The sequence below is a fragment of the Coregonus lavaretus genome (genome assembly GCF_964263955.1).
Source record: "Coregonus lavaretus genome assembly, chromosome: 12".
Lineage (NCBI taxonomy): Eukaryota > Metazoa > Chordata > Actinopteri > Salmoniformes > Salmonidae > Coregonus > Coregonus lavaretus.
The window spans coordinates 36,405,870-36,421,817 of NC_139999.1; the positions used below are offsets into that span (position 1 = coordinate 36,405,870).

At 43.9% G+C, this 15,948-nt stretch overlaps 1 protein-coding gene across 1 annotated transcript in view; it reads left to right on the forward strand.

Moving 5' to 3' along the window:
• LOC311138013 (E3 ubiquitin-protein ligase MARCHF9-like) overlaps positions 1–8,841 on the forward strand; it is a gene marked incomplete at both ends in the record, with an annotated part of 35,172 nt that extends 26,331 nt beyond the window's left edge. The window contains 3 exons of the mRNA XM_084172657.1: positions 5,810–5,965; positions 6,331–6,523; positions 8,507–8,841. Of these exons, the coding sequence (XP_084028783.1) occupies positions 5,810–5,965; positions 6,331–6,523; positions 8,507–8,841 (684 nt within the window). The remainder of the gene's footprint in view (positions 1–5,809; positions 5,966–6,330; positions 6,524–8,506) is intronic.
• Between the last annotated feature and the right edge of the window lie 7,107 nt (positions 8,842–15,948).

The window sequence follows — 15,948 nt, forward strand, 5'->3', positions numbered from 1 at the left end:
AGCAAACTTCAGACGGGCCTGGACATGTACTGGCTTAAGCAGGGGGACACGTCTGGCACTGCAGGATTTGAGTCCCTGGCGGCGTAGTGTGTTACTGATGGTAGGCTTTGTTACTTTGGTCCCAGCTCTCTGCAGGTCATTCACTAGGTCCCCCCGTGTGGTTCTGGGATTTTTGCTCACCGTTCTTGTGATCATTTTGACCCCACGGGGTGAGATCTTGCGTGGAGCCCCAGATCGAGGGAGATTATCAGTGGTCTTGTATGTCTTCCATTTCCTAATAATTGCTCCCACAGTTGATTTCTTCAAACCAAGCTGCTTGCCTATTGCAGATTCAGTCTTCCCAGCCTGGTGCAGGTCTACAATTTTGTTTCTGGTGTCCTTTGACAGCTCTTTGGTCTTGGCCATAGTGGAGTTTGGAGTGTGACTGTTTGAGGTTGTGGACAGGTGTCTTTTATACTGATAACAAGTTCAAACAGGTGCCATTAATACAGGTAACGAGTGGAGGACAGAGGAGCCTCTTAAAGAAGAAGTTACAGGTCTGTGAGAGCCAGAAATCTTGCTTGTTTGTAGGTGACCAAATACTTATTTTCCACCATAATTTGCAAATAAATTCATTACAAATCCTACAATGTGATTTTCTGGATTTTTTTTCCTCAATTTGTCTGTCATAGTTGACGTGTACCTATGATGAAAATTACAGGCCTCTCTCATCTTTTTAAGTGGGAGAACTTGCACAATTGGTGGCTGACTAAATACTTTTTTCCCCCACTGTAACACATAGAACACCAAATACCTGCGTATTTTGTTGGCGTATTTCATCAGCCTCTGTCTGGTGAAGGGGAACCCATGGCTGGCGCAGTAGATGTGGGTGGTCCACTGCGACAACCATGGGTCACCCGGCCGCTCAGCCTGTCCGCCAGGGTCTGCCGAGGTACACCATGCACCTTGGTAGATAAGAAAATAAAACTGTTACTAGCAGATAAAATTCACATACACATGGTAATCTCCTAAAAACAAAAGATGCCTAACCTTGGCAGCCTGGCGGATAGCCATCCCTGCCCCGCAGTCCTCCATAGCATGGAAAATGTCCACCTCACTCCACTGCTTCCTCTTGACTTTCTCCATTCTGTGGTGCTAAATACATGTAACTAAATAACTTGGCATACTATACACATTTTAGAAAGATAACTCAATCTGAATATGTATAAACATTTACATTTCAAAGCTAAGGCATTGAAAGGTGATGAACGTTTTCAGAATAACTGAAAGTGTACCCACGTTTTTTGTTTGATGTTATCTGTAATGAAAATTAGTGTCCCAATTAGTTTAATATTGATGCATACATTGTAACATTGACTAAATACTGCCTCTATGTAGCTGTTGTAAGATGAAACATAGCCAACAGTGATAGGTGTCAAAAAGTTAATGGTTCAAAGTTCCAAATACATTTTTAATACGGTAAAGCTTGACAACATTCAGCGGTTTTCGTGATATGTATTATCTAACGCTTACAATTTATTTCCTTTTTGCTGTCTTAGCAGTTCTATTAACATTTAGCAACTAAGCTAGCAACATTAGAAAATCCGTTAGCTATATTTCAGAGGTAAAAAGTTGGAATTAAATGATGTGTGGTCTGTCGCGCAGTCTAATTTTACAATATGCAGCGTGTCCCACAAAATGTGTACATATATAACTTTTTTGAAAACTCTCAAAACCTAACTTAACTTACATAAATTGCACTGAAAATCGGTGGTCAGCTAGCTAGAAGGGTGTCTTTAGTCGAAAAACGTACCGTTATTTTCCAGTCCATTTAAATGTTGAGCTCGAGGTGATTTAGTCCTCCAACTGCTAGAGAGTGTCCGAAGTTAGGGGGTGTCTGCTGTTGGGGGAATTAGCTACACACAGCCTTCATCGTTTTCACCATATTATCTAACATCATAGTCAACATAGCTAATGGAACTAACGCATTAGTAAACCCGCTACAATCATGCAGTATAGTGTACAGTCAGCAAGCACTTTAGCGGCGGGCCCAATTGGCAATAAATTAATAAAACCAAAAGCTTACCTTGACTTGGAAGAGTTCCAGTGTTGGATAGCCATAGCCAGCTAGCTAACATATCAGCTCTCTCTGTTTGAGGCGGGTGTTTAAGTATGCTAAACTAGCTAGCTAAGTAAGTGAAAGTGAAAAAAAAATACTATGAAATATAGCTAGCTAGCTCTCTCTCTCTCTCCCTCTCTTGCTTCTCCTTCATTTTTAAAGAAATGTATTTGTTCAAAACTGTTCAACTATTGTCTTTCTCTCTCTTTGAGTCGGCTACTCACCACATGTTATGCACTGCAGTGCTAGCTAGCTGTAGCTTATGCTTTCAGTACTAGATTAATTCTCTGATACTTTGATAGTGTGGACAAATTGTCAGTTCATGCTACAAGAGCTCTGATAGGTTGGAGGACGTTATCCGGAAGTTGTCATAATTACTGTGTCTATGGAAGTCTATGGAAGGTGGTGAGAACCATGAGCCTCCTAGGTTTTGTATTGAAGTCAATGTAACCAGAAGAGGATGGAAACAAGCTGTCCTCCGGCTACACTATGGCGCTACCCTATAGAGTGCTGTTGAGGCTACTGTAGCCCTTCATTGCAAAACAGTGTGTTTTAATCAATTATTTGGTGACTTGAATATATTTAGTATAGTTTTACCTAAAAATGACTGCTATTTTAATGTTTCACTATTTTTATTTTTATGAAATTCACTGAGGAGGATGGTCCTCCCCTTCCTCGTCTGAGGAGCCTCCACTGGTACAGCATCGTGTGATATAAGGAATTTATGTATATGTTATGAATGACCAAAGGTGTCTGACTTTAAAGTAAGTACATTGTCATGCGAAATAGAGTCTTTATGGATGTGTTATGAATGACCGAAGGTGTCTCACTTCAAACAAAGTAAATAGGTTATAAACGTTCTGCCGATTTATGAAGGTTCTTATGATCCACAGGTTACTGTAGGGTGTGAGAGGTTTTTAGATGGGTTGATGGAACTGCAAAGCTTGCGTTTGTGTGTGTGTGTGTCAGAGCCGAGATGATTTGGAGTAGTCCTACAGTACTTGAGACTAACGCACCAGGTATTCCTCTTCTGTTCCCATGCTGGAGACCAGGGCTTGATTACAACCTGTTAACAATGGTGCCAACATTTTGTGGCTGATCTTTCAGCGGGAGAGAGGGTGAATATGTCAAAGACCTGACTGGGTCCAGCACCACACGGTATGGCTTGTTATACACTATACATGTATATACAAAAGTATGTGGACACCCCCGCAAATTAGTGGATCGCGCTATTTCAGCCACACCCATTGCTGACAGGTGTATAAAATCGAGCACACATGCAATCTCCATAGACAAACATTGGCAGTAGAATGGCCTTACTGAAGAGCTCAGTGACTTTCAACGTGGCACCGTCATAGGATGCCACCTTTCCAACAAGTCAGTTAGTCAAATTTCTGCCCTGCTAGAGCTACCCCGGTCAACTGTAAGTGCTGTTACTGTGAAGTGGAAACGTCTAGGAGCAACAACGGCTCAGCCGCGAAGTGGTAGACCACACAAGCTCACATTGTCTGTCCTCGGTTGCAACACTCACTACCGAGTTCCAAACTGCCTCTGGAAGCAATGTCAGCACAAGAACTGTGTGTCGGGAGCTTCGTGAAATAGGTTTTCATGAACGAGCAGCCGCACACAAGCCTAAGATCACCATGCGCAATGCCAAGTGTCGGCTGGAGTGGTGTAAAGCTCGCCGCCATTGGACTCTGGAGCAGTGGAAACGCGTTCTCTGGAGTGATTAATCATTCTTCACCATCTGGCAGTCTGACGGACAAATCTGGGTTTGGCGAATGCCAGGAGAATGCTACCTGCCCCAATGCATAGTGCCAACTGTAAAGTTTGGTGGAGGAGGAATAATGGTCTGGGGCTGTTTTTCATGGTTTGGGCTAGGACCCTTAGTTCCAGTGAAGGGAAATCTTAACGCTACAGCATACAATGAGATTCTAGACAATTCTGTGCTTCCAACTTTGTGGCAACAATTTGGGGAAGGCCCTTTCCTGTTTCAGCATGACAATGCCCCCGTGCACAAAGCGAGGTCCATACAGAAATGGTTTGTTGAGATCGGTGTGGAAGAACTTGACTGGCCTGCACAGAGTCCTGACCTCAACCCCATCGAACACCTTTGGGATGAATTGGAACGCCGACTGCAAGCCAGGCCTAATCGCCCAACATCAGTGTCCGACCTCACTGATGTTCTTGTGGCTGCATGGAAGCAAGTCCTGTAGCAATGTTCCAACGTCTAGTGGAAAGCCTTCCCAGAAGAGTGGAGGCTGTTATAGCAGCAAAGGGGGGACCAACTCCATATTAATGCCCATGATTCTGGAATGAGATGTTCGACGAGCATGTGTCCACATACTTTTGGTCATGTAGTGTATTGTTGTCAAAGACCTGACTGGGTCCAGCACCCCACGATATGGCTTGTTATATTGTTGTGTCAAATTCCTGACTGGGTCCAGCACCCCACGGTATGGCTTGTTATATTGTTGTGTGCGTGTTTGTGTACTGAGGAACATGTAACTTGGTTTCAGAAGAAAGCCACTTTCAATTTCCTTATGTTGGGACTTTCATCAAGGTAAGTGTTGCCTGGTGTAATGTGACTAACATGACTTCTCTTTAGAGCGTGTGTCAACCTGCAGCACAACATGTCACCCTTTATAAAGCACATGTTTGTCATATTCGACATAGTGGGTTATGCCACATTTATGAACCCTTTATAAAGCATGACATATGGTTACAGATGCTTTGTAACACATTTATGTAGTGCTTAGGAAGGCATTATGAAGGCTTTATGAAGCCTTTATAAATTGAACATCATTTAAAGCGAGACTGTCTTTTCATTCATTATCTCTGTTACATTTAGCTGTAATCCTGACAGCCAGCCCTTACCATTCCACTCCACCTCCCTTCTTCTTTGTCCCTCACCTACCCCAAGTCCTATTTCTCAAACCCAGCCAAACAATGACAACAACAACAACAACAACGATTGTATACAGTATGATCATTGGAATTGTACTCCAAACCGCTCTAGACTTTCACTGCTAAGTACAAATACTGATTACATTTTTTTGAAAACATATCCTCTGGTGTGTGTGTGTTTTTAGTTTTTCTGGAATGGTTATGGTTATGCGAGAATTTGGATTAGCAGCAATGCCATTCTCTCACAAATAATGTAACACTATATAACACTATACTGTACACATTCTTTAAATCAATACATTGTTGGCAAACATTTTATTAATGAAAACACATCCCCTGGTAAAAACAATTTCATCCTCTCCCAAATCATGTAAAGCTATACATTCTCTCTCATTAACAACTTCGATTATAAAACGTCAGCTAAATAAATGTTCTGCATTGACAGATTAATTGGCAGACCCTATTCAAACAACACCTTTAAGAAAACCCTGTGCCCAGCAGTGCCTCTAGAGATCCAGGTGCACACTTGTTTTTGAAAAAATCTGTGTCAGCTTCACCAGCCATTCAGTGCTTAGTGCCTGGTCTCAGGGTTTGCTGGCTTTTGTAGCAACCCATCACTAATACACTTGATTCAACAAATCTATGAATCTTCCACATCATGCTTAGCTGAATCAGGTATTTTAGTGCTGTTCTGGACCAAACGTCTAGGATCAAAAGACCGGAGTAGTTGCCCATGCCCTCAGTAGATATTTAGAGAGATTTAAATGAAGCGTATTTCTCTGTTTCCTTCTCTGTGTCCTGCAGGGGGAGTTGCTTAGCCCGTGTCGCTGTGACGGCTCTGTGCGGTGTACCCACCAGCCCTGCCTCATCCGCTGGATCAGCGAGAGAGGCTCCTGGAGTTGTGAGCTCTGCTACTTCAAGTACCAGGTTCTGGCCATCAGCACCAAGAACCCACTGCAGGTACAGGATCTGTTTGTTTCGTGCTTGTGTGTGTAAGTGACTACAAGTGCTGCACTATACCTCAGGGTTTCCGTACCAAATCCAAGGTATTCTGTGAATGCTGAAGCATCACACTCTAATGTTCCGAAAATACATACAAATATAAAAAAACACTTTTTCACATCTTCCTGCCTGCGGCTGCGTGACATCAGTGCACAGATAATTGTCTCCACCAAAAAGACACACACATTGATCCACCTCTCCCTCTCTCCCCTTCCCTCTCTCTCCTTCCACCTCCCCCTTTATCTCTCCTTCGCCCCCTCTCTCTCCCCCTCCCTCTCTTTCCCTCTCCCTCTCTGTATATCCCACCCTCTCTCTCTCTCCAGTGGCAAGCCATCTCTCTGACGGTAATTGAGAAGGTGCAGATAGCAGCCATCATCCTGGGTTCTCTGTTCCTTATCGCCAGCATCTCCTGGCTGGTGTGGTCGTCCCTCAGCCCTTCGGCCAAGTGGCAGCGCCAGGACCTGCTCTTCCAGATCTGCTACGGCATGTACGGCTTCATGGACATTGTGTGCATAGGTAAGCTAGAAGGTTCTACGACGTAGACCTCACTGATATACTATCATTTTGTGATTGCAATTGCAGGTATGTGCTGAGTTGCATATGACAAGAAAGGAGAATACCTGCATGCTCCCAGAGTTTGAATGTAGGAACGGTGGTTGAAATGTTCCAGTGTTACAGCAAGACTTGAGGTCTAGGATCTAAACAGTGTACTGATATTCTCCTTTCTCTTCATAAGCTTTTGTGATTGGTCAATCTCCTGACAGTTACTATGTCTGACCTGAACTTTGATATCGTTTTTTTACCGCTTTGGTGCAATTTTAACAAGTATGTGGTACATTTTCATAACTATTAGTACAAAACTCAAAAACAGTTAATCATAAAGGCAGTTGTTTCAAAACTCTAAGCACACTTTCAATTGACTAAGTACAACACACAAAAATCATAAAGTCACTTTTTATTTTGTTAAATAACATTTTACTGTTACATAATCTGATCGCTCTTAATTGATGATCGCTTAAACGTTTGGTAAACCTATAGATTTTACATGTAAACTGGTTTGTCTACTACATTTGTAAAGTAGAAACATAAAAAGTATGTTATTTACTCAAATGTACTACTACTATGATGACTGTTATGATTTTATTTCACAGTAAGTTTTTTTTAATCTGATATTGACAAGACCAGAGATGTGCAACAAATCAGATCAAATTGTATTAGTTGCATAAACAGATTAGCAGATGTTACAGCAGGTGTAGCGAAATGCTTATGTTTCTAGCTCCTACAGTGCACTAATACAATATCAATACAATACAATAGGAATATGCAAATATCCAGAAAGTCCGAAACAAGAAAGAAATGCATCCCCTATACCAGGGGTAGGCAACCCTGGTCCTGGAGTCCCACTTCATGTTTTTTATTTAACCGACCTGGAAGACCAGGTGTGTTGAATTAAGGCAATCACTGAACTGATTAGTTAGCTCAGTTTGTCAGGCGTGGGATCTAGTTGGAACAAAATACCTCCTACGAATCCTGCCCATCACCGGCAGGTAAAATCAAATCAAACACTGTGCGTGTCACTCAACACTCTCTCTCCTCCTCCACTGAAGTAGCATATCTTTGCTCCTTGGTGCACCTTGGAAGGAACCACTTATTAGGGAGAATAGGTGGGTACTCTTTTCCTGGTCCAGTCAGTGTGCCCCCTCCGCAAACTACAGCTGACAGATCTTTTTATAAATCATTGTTATCAAATGTGGGCTTAAAAATGAACTTGAGTTATTAATTTAACGTCTGAAAAATAAATAAAAAACTGGACAAATCTGAGGGGGCACGTGCCTAGCAACCTTGCACAATGAAAGGTTTTGAATGCAAGACTGGCTGCATTACAAGTGTTACCAGTTTGGAGTTTTGTAGTAAGAGTTTAGATTGTACCAAAGTGATAAAAAAACTATTGATTATTTTAGCGTTCATGGTCAGTTCTCCCTGTAGCTTGTCAGCTGTGTGTGTGTTTGTATAATTCAGTGAGTGAGAGCAATTTGTTTGTTTTGCTCATTTCTGTTTGGGCTTTCATCTCACTTAGGTCGTAGTCTGTGTGATATGTAATGCTGAAAATGTTCAGCCACTTCTGAAGAGCCTTGTACATCCAGACTGTTTAAATATTTACAGCATACTTGTGCAAAGGTAGCCTACAATCATTTCTGCTTGAAAAGTGTTTTTTTCCCAGAGTGTGTTCTTACTTTCTCTCCCGTCTTTCGCTTTCTCTGTGTCCTTTCGTCTGTTTCCCTCTTTGTCTGGCTATTCACACTCTGCAATCTTTCACTTCTCTCCATCTGCTTGCCTTCCTCCTCCCTACATATATTTTCTATTCGCTGTCTCTCTTTCTCCTACCTCTTGTATCGCTCCTGCATCTCTCACGTTCATACCTGTCCTCTCTCTCTCTCCCTCTCTCTCTCTTACTCGCCCATGTCTGTCTGTCCATGTCTGTCTGGTTTCTCTGTCTAGGTCTTATAATTCATGAGGGATCGTCTGTATACCGGATCTTTAAGCGCTGGCAGGCGGTGAACCAGCAGTGGAAAGTACTGAACTATGAGAAAGACAAGGACCTGGGCGACCCCATCAGCTCCAGCGGTAAGGGTGGGGGGCGTGGGGGGCGAAACCCTCCCCACAGCTCAGCCGGGGCGGACAGGGGAGGCCGGGCAGGCCAGCGTGTTAGGACTATTCTCAACCACCACTGTGGCTACACCATCCTGCACATCCTCAGCCAGCTGAGGCCCAGCGATGATCGCATCAGCGCCACAACCAACCGCGAGGTGGTCATGAGGGTCACCACCGTATGAGACCGGACTCCGCGGGTGGGAGGGATGTGGACAACAGCCAACAACCCCCCTGATACACCTCCTTAAAACCCCCAAATGACTCTCACCTCTCGCCACTGGCCTCAACCTCCCGCACTGAGTATCTCCCTAAGCCCAAAGTGTGGCGCAGTGAGAGTGAACAAAAACACAAGGGCATAGATGCGGACATCCTGCTTCTGATAACCCTCCTATGAGACACGAGGGGAGGGAGAGCAACACAGTTAGTGTTGTTGAAGTTACAGATAGACTGTAGGACAAAAGACAAAAAGGAAATGGCTTCAATAAATAAATAAAAAGCTGGAGGGCTTTCTTTCGCCAGCTGAATTACGCAAAGTATTGTCATTATTCCTGTTCTTCTATTTTCTAAAGAAAAAACTGCAAGTATTGTTACTGATTTAGATTTTATAATCGAGAACATGTTGAGGAAAAATGGAAAGGGACATTTTCTTACATCTGCCCTCCAAACCCATGCCACCAATGATTACCCACATCTCCTCCCCCTCCTCAACTCATCCCATCCCTGTATCACCATAACCCCCCCGCCCCCCCCCCCTCTCTCTTTCTTCACGGTGTCTGTGAAAGACATTCTCTGTCCACCTGTAACACCTGAACTGTCCCTGTGGCTCAAAGCAGACAGGGAACCCCCTAAAGAATACGAGCAAAAAAGTGCAATAAAACTATTTAAAGAGATATGACTGACACAACTGAATGAGATTCTAACATTACAATTCATATTCTGCAATAAAGAAACCTGTACATGTCATGGTGAACCCCTGTGTGACGTCATAGTTTTATATTGTACACAATATTTGGTATCAATATTGTATGTTGTATTGTTTTCATCAGTTACTGTGTGAAGTTCTGAGATTTGTACCTTGGAATATTTGAATATGTTCAAGTTAACAATACAAGGTAGGTAAGCAACAATAATTAGAGTTGATCAACAGGAACAGATTTTCTTTTTTCTTTCATGGTTTGAATATAATATAAGCTAACCTCCATCGACTGGAATTGACATGGAATCAGTGTCAGGGTTGAGTGTAGAGGGAACGTGGAATCACACGCAGGACACAGAGATTCAAAAAACAGATGTCTTTAGTGAAGTCCGACAGTACAAGCCAACACGGCAACAGGCCACAGGCGAAACAAGCGTACACTGGACTGTCCAAAGTAAATGCGCACAACGTGCAGGACTCTCTTAAACAACACGAAAATACAGAGAGCACAGAACAGCGGACCAACATCTACACGTGACATCGAAACAATTACACACAACACCTGACCAAACACAAGAGAACTAAATAGGGTGCCTAATGAACACTTAACAATGAACAGGTGTAACAAACAGACAAAACCAATCAAACATGAAACATCGAACGGTGGCAGCTAGTACTCCGGAGACGACGACCGCCGAAGCCTGCCCGAACAAGGAGAAGGAGCCGCCTCGGCCGAAACCGTGACAATCAGCCCCATCTGCAAATGATTAGGGTAAGGATTAAATTGCAGAATGGTGTGTATGATAATTTTGGCCTTTTAAAACAGAAATTGTGAAGCTTTGTGAACCCTCTATTACCACATTTTCTGGATTCTGACTAGTTTACAGAATGCAGGAGAGTGCTATGTTTACGTGTTAGAGTGGACTACATGTACCCTCACTGTTTGTGAAAAGTAATGATTTTGAAATGGTTTCAAATGATGGCTATAAGCGATTCAGTAAATGCGGAGTAGGCCAGACAGATGCCGATAAATGACCAATATAAAAGATTGATGGTCTGAATAGGGTCTCTATGGGCAGCAATAATAATTTTGATATCATTAAGATAGATGAAAACATACACAATAAAAATAACATCAAATCAAATCAAATTATATTTGTCACATGCGCCGAATACAACAGGTGTAGACCTTATTTGAAATGCTTTCTTACAAGCCCTTAACCAACGATGCAGTTTTAAGAAAAATCTGTGTTAAGTAAAAAATGGATAAGTAAAAAATAAAATAATAATAATAATTAAAGAGCAACAATAAAATAACAGTAGCAAGGCTATATACAGGGGGTACCGGTACAGAGTCAATGTGCGGGGGCACAGGTTAGTCGAGGTAATTGAGGTAATACGTACGTGTAGGTAGAGTTAAAGTGACTATGCATAGATAATAAACAGAGAGTGGCAGCAGCGTTCAGGAGTGGCTTGGGGGTAGAAGCTGTTAAGAAGCCTTTTGGAGCAGAGAGAACAGTCTATGACTTAGGGTGGCTGGAGTCTTTGACAATTTTTAGGGTCTTCCTCTGACACCGCCTGGTATAGAGGTCCTGGATGGCAGGAAGCTTGGCCCCAGCGATGTACTGGGCCGTACGCACTACCCTCTGTAGTGCCTTGCGGTCGGAGGCCGAGCAGTTGCCATACCAGGCAGTGATGTAACCAGTCAGGATGCTCTCGATGGTGCAGCTGTAGAACATTTTGAGGTGTCTTCCCTTTAAGTTTAACCTTTTACTGCAGTGGGCTGAATCAGGGTCACACAGAGTGATTATTGGTAGTCTTAAACAAATCTACTTTAAAACCGAAGTGTACACCTCACACATGGGCTTAAAAAAAAGAAAACACCTGTGCCATGTCAGATATAGAGTTGAAATATATACAATTTTGCATTTGCATCCCGATATTACACCTTATATACATCACAGAAGACTGATATATAACACAACTGTTTGACATAGAAACACCGGATTTCTGTCAGTTTTTCAGAAATAATATTTATGAATTATGAAAATATGAAAAATATTGTTGGTGCTGTCATCTTCAGGACAGGAATACCGGTTTACTTAACGGAGGAATAAACACACGTTCATCGTTGGTGTTTTAACCAGAACGGGGGGAATGCCCTTTCTTTATTTTTCGCACATGTGCAGTTGTACATCTCTCATAGGGCATGACTGTACCAGTGTAAGAACACAATTTAATAACATATTAGTCTATATGTTAACACCCCCACTTGCTCTTATACTGTACAAGTCGTATTCAACCTAACTTTATCAACACATTTAGCTTACAGTTATACATCTCACAAATGTCAGTTTATATTCCAAACATATAACCCAATAATTTTTCATTTTTGAACTAGTCAAAACATCTGCAACCATGTCTGCCGTTGGACAATATTCAATACTTATTTTACCATCACTGAGTGCAGATCGAATGAAATGATATCTGATGTCGACATGTTTACATCTCTGACGACATACTGGGTCTTTGACAAAGCAATTGCACCTTGGTTATCTTCAAAGATTAATACTGGTGCAAATTGGCACTCTATCCATCTCGCCCAATAACTGTACAAGGTACAAACTTTCTTGTGTAGTAGCAGCCAGTGCCATGTACTCTGCTTCACATGTGGATAAAGCTACTGTTGGCTGCTTCTTAGACCTCCATGAAATAACAGGTCCACATTTAGTTAAACTAAAACAATACCCTGTTATGCTTCGTCTGTCACTTTGATCTGCTGCCCAATTAGCATCACTATATGCTACGAGGTTGAGTTTTTCCACCCCCTTTTTGTAACACAACTCCTGATTCATTGTCCCCTTCAAGTACCTCAACACATGTTTAGCTGTTATCCAGTGTTGCTCTTTTGGTTCTGATAGGTATTGTGACAGCTTGCTGACAATCCAACTGATATCCGGTCTTGTACATGTCATCACATATACAGTGAGGGAAAAAAGTATTTGATCCCCTGCTGATTTTGTAAGTTTAACCACTGACAAAGAAATGATCAGTCTATAATTTTAATGGTAGGTTTATTTGAACAGTGAGAGACAGAATAACAACAAAATAATCCAGAAAAACGCATGTCAAACATTTTATAAATTGATTTGCATTTTAATGAGGGAAATAAGTATTTGACCCCCTCTCAATCAGAAAGATTTCTGGCTCCCAGGTGTCTTTTATACAGGTAACGAGTTGAGATTAGGAGCACACTCTTAAAGGGAGTGCTCCTAATCTCAGTTTGTTACCTGTATAAAAGACACCAGTCCACAGAAGCAATCAATCAATCAGATTCCAAACTCTCCACCATGGCCAAGACTAAAGAGCTCTTCAAGGATGTCAGGGACAAGATTGTAGACCTACACAAAGCTGGAATGGGCTACAAGACCATCGCCAAGCAGCTTGGTGAGAAGGTGACAACAGTTGGTGCAATTATTCGCAAATGGAAGAAACACAAAATAACTGTCAATCTCCCTCGGCCTTGAGCTCCATGCAAGATCTCACCTCGTGGAGTTGCAATGATCATGAGAACGGTGAGGAATCAGCCCAGAACTACACGGGAGGATCTTGTCAATGATCTCAAGGCAGCTGGGACCACAGTCACCAAGAAAACAATTGGTAACACACTACGCCGTGAAGGACTGAAATCCTGCAGCGCCCGCAAGGTCCCCCTGCTCAAGAAAGCACATATACAGACCCGTCTGAAGTTTGCCAATGAACATCTGAATGATTCAGAGGAGAACTGGGTGAAAGTGTTGTGGTCAGATGAGACCAAAATGGAGCTCTTTGGCATCAACTCAACTCGCCGTGTTTGGAGGAGGAGGAATGCTGCCTATGACCCCAAGAACACTATCCCCACCGTCAAACATGGAGATGGAAACATTATGCTTTGGGGGTGTTTTTCTGCTAAGGGGACAGGACAACTTCACCGCATCAAAGGGACGATGGACGGGGCCATGTACCGTCAAATCTTGGGTGAGAACCTCCTTCCCTCAGCCAGGGCATTGAAAATGGGTCGTGGATGGGTATTCCAGCATGACGATGACCCAAAACACACGGCCAAGGCAACAAAGGAGTGGCTCAAGACGAAGCACATTAAGGTCCTGGAGTAGTACAAGGGTTTTGCCACCAAGTACTGTTTTGCAGAGGGGTCAAATACTTATTTCCCTCATTAAAATGCAAATCAATTTTTAAAAAATGTTTGTTGTTATTCTGTCTCTCACTTTTCAAATAAACCTACCATTACAATTATAGACTGATCATGTCTTTGTCAGTGGGCAAACGTACAAAATCAGCAGGGGATCAAATACTTTTTTCCCTCACTGTATCAAGCTGCCTATCACTTCACGATACCTTTTTGAATCAATAGGTTCACCATCACCATCAAATTTTTGTTTTTGTTCACATGGTGTTGACCTTGTTTTACAGTCTGACATACCAAACCTTTCCAGTATCTTGGTTATGTATGTCTCAGTCTCATCTGAATAGTTTTTGACCGCATAGACCCACCTGCCCCCCACTGCATTTTTACCCTCTGGCAGTGTGGTCAATGTGAATGTATCATTTTCCCTAAGGAAATCCATCTCCTCCTTCATAGCAGTATCCCAAATCTCTGATCTTGGTGAAATCATTGCTTCTTTGAAGGTTTGTGGTGCATTGCACATTACTCTGTAGCAGTAGTCAACACTAGGTGGTATCTGGTCATCACACTTCACTTTACACTTTCTTCCTCGCTCTGTCTGGATAGCGTGGACTCTGACTATCTGAAGTCTCGATTTGCACATCTTGTGTCTCTTCCGAATTTTGATCTGCCATCTTGGCTTTTGGCATGGGGGATTAAAATCTCTCCCCATGAAGATCATCACTCATTTCCAAATCTGTCTGAGTTTGGCGTTCGACTATACCTTTTGTAACGAACTTGACTAATCCGTTTTTAAGAACTTTCCAGTGTCTGGGTAGTAGACTAGGTATGCTGGACTATTTTTATCATACCCGACAAAAATACCCTTTTCACATCTTGAGTCCAACTTTTTCTTGTTCTGTCTGTATGCATAGCAAACAGATCCAAATTCTTTCATCTTTGAAAGATCAGGCTTTCTCCCAGTAAACATGTAGTGTGGTGTCACGATCGTCAGGGAGAGACCAAGGCGCAGCGTTGAATGCGAACATTATATATTTATTTAGAATGATCACACGATCAAAACAACAACGATAACGTGACGTCTACAGTATAACACAAACCAAATCAGAACAAGAAACCACAAACACAAAGTGAAAGACAGACAGTTAAATATGGCTCCCAATCAGAGACAACCAGCTGACACTCGTTGCCTCTGATTGGGAGTCACTCAGGCCAACATAGATAGACAACGACTAGAACCTAAACAAAATAAACACCCTGGCTCAACATACGAGAGTCCCCAGAGCCAGGGCGTGACAGTACCCCCCCCCAAAGGCGCGGACTCCGACCGCGCCAACCAACCACAACAGGGGAGGGACCGGGTGGGCACTCCGCCTCGGCGGCGGATCCGGCTCCGGACATGACCCAGGCACGGGTTGTGCTGGACTGACGACGCACACCCCTGGCTTGGTGCGTGGAGGAGGAACGGGCCTTACCAGGCTGACGACGCACACCGTAGGCTTGGTGCGTGGAGCAGGGACAGGCCGGACTGGGCTGACGAAGCACACCACTGCCTTGGTGCGGGGAGCAGGAATGGGCCGGACCGGGCTAGACGAAGCGCACCCCTGACTTGGTGCGGGGAGCAGGAATGGGCCGGACCGGGCTGACGACGCGCACCACTGACTTGGTGCGGGGAGCAGGACTGGGCCGGACCGGGCTGACGACGCGCACCACTGACTTGGTGCGGGGAGCAGGAATGGGCCGGACCGGGCTGACGACGCGCACCACTGACTTGGTGCGGGGAGCAGGAACGGGCCGCGCCGGGCTGACGAAACGCACCACTGACTTGGTGGGAGTGGCAGGAACAGGCCGGACCGTACTGGGAACACACACCACTGGCCCTACGTGGGGATCAGGAACAGGCCGGACCGGACTGGCAACACACGCCAGTACCTCTCGCCGTGCCTCTACAACCTCCTTCCCCCTGGTGACCAGTGACTCCCGTAACCTGGCGGCCTCCTCTGCCAACCCGCTGGACCGCTCTATCGCGGCCTCCTGCTGCCCCGACGTCGTGAGCCCCCCCCTAAAAATGTTCTGGGGGTCTCTCCTCCCCGTGGGCCAGGCCTCCATCGTTCTCGCCCAACTCTCGCTCCTCTGTCTCCAACTCCCGCCATTCAGCTCCTCAATGGGCTTGACCCAGTCGAAGCTCTT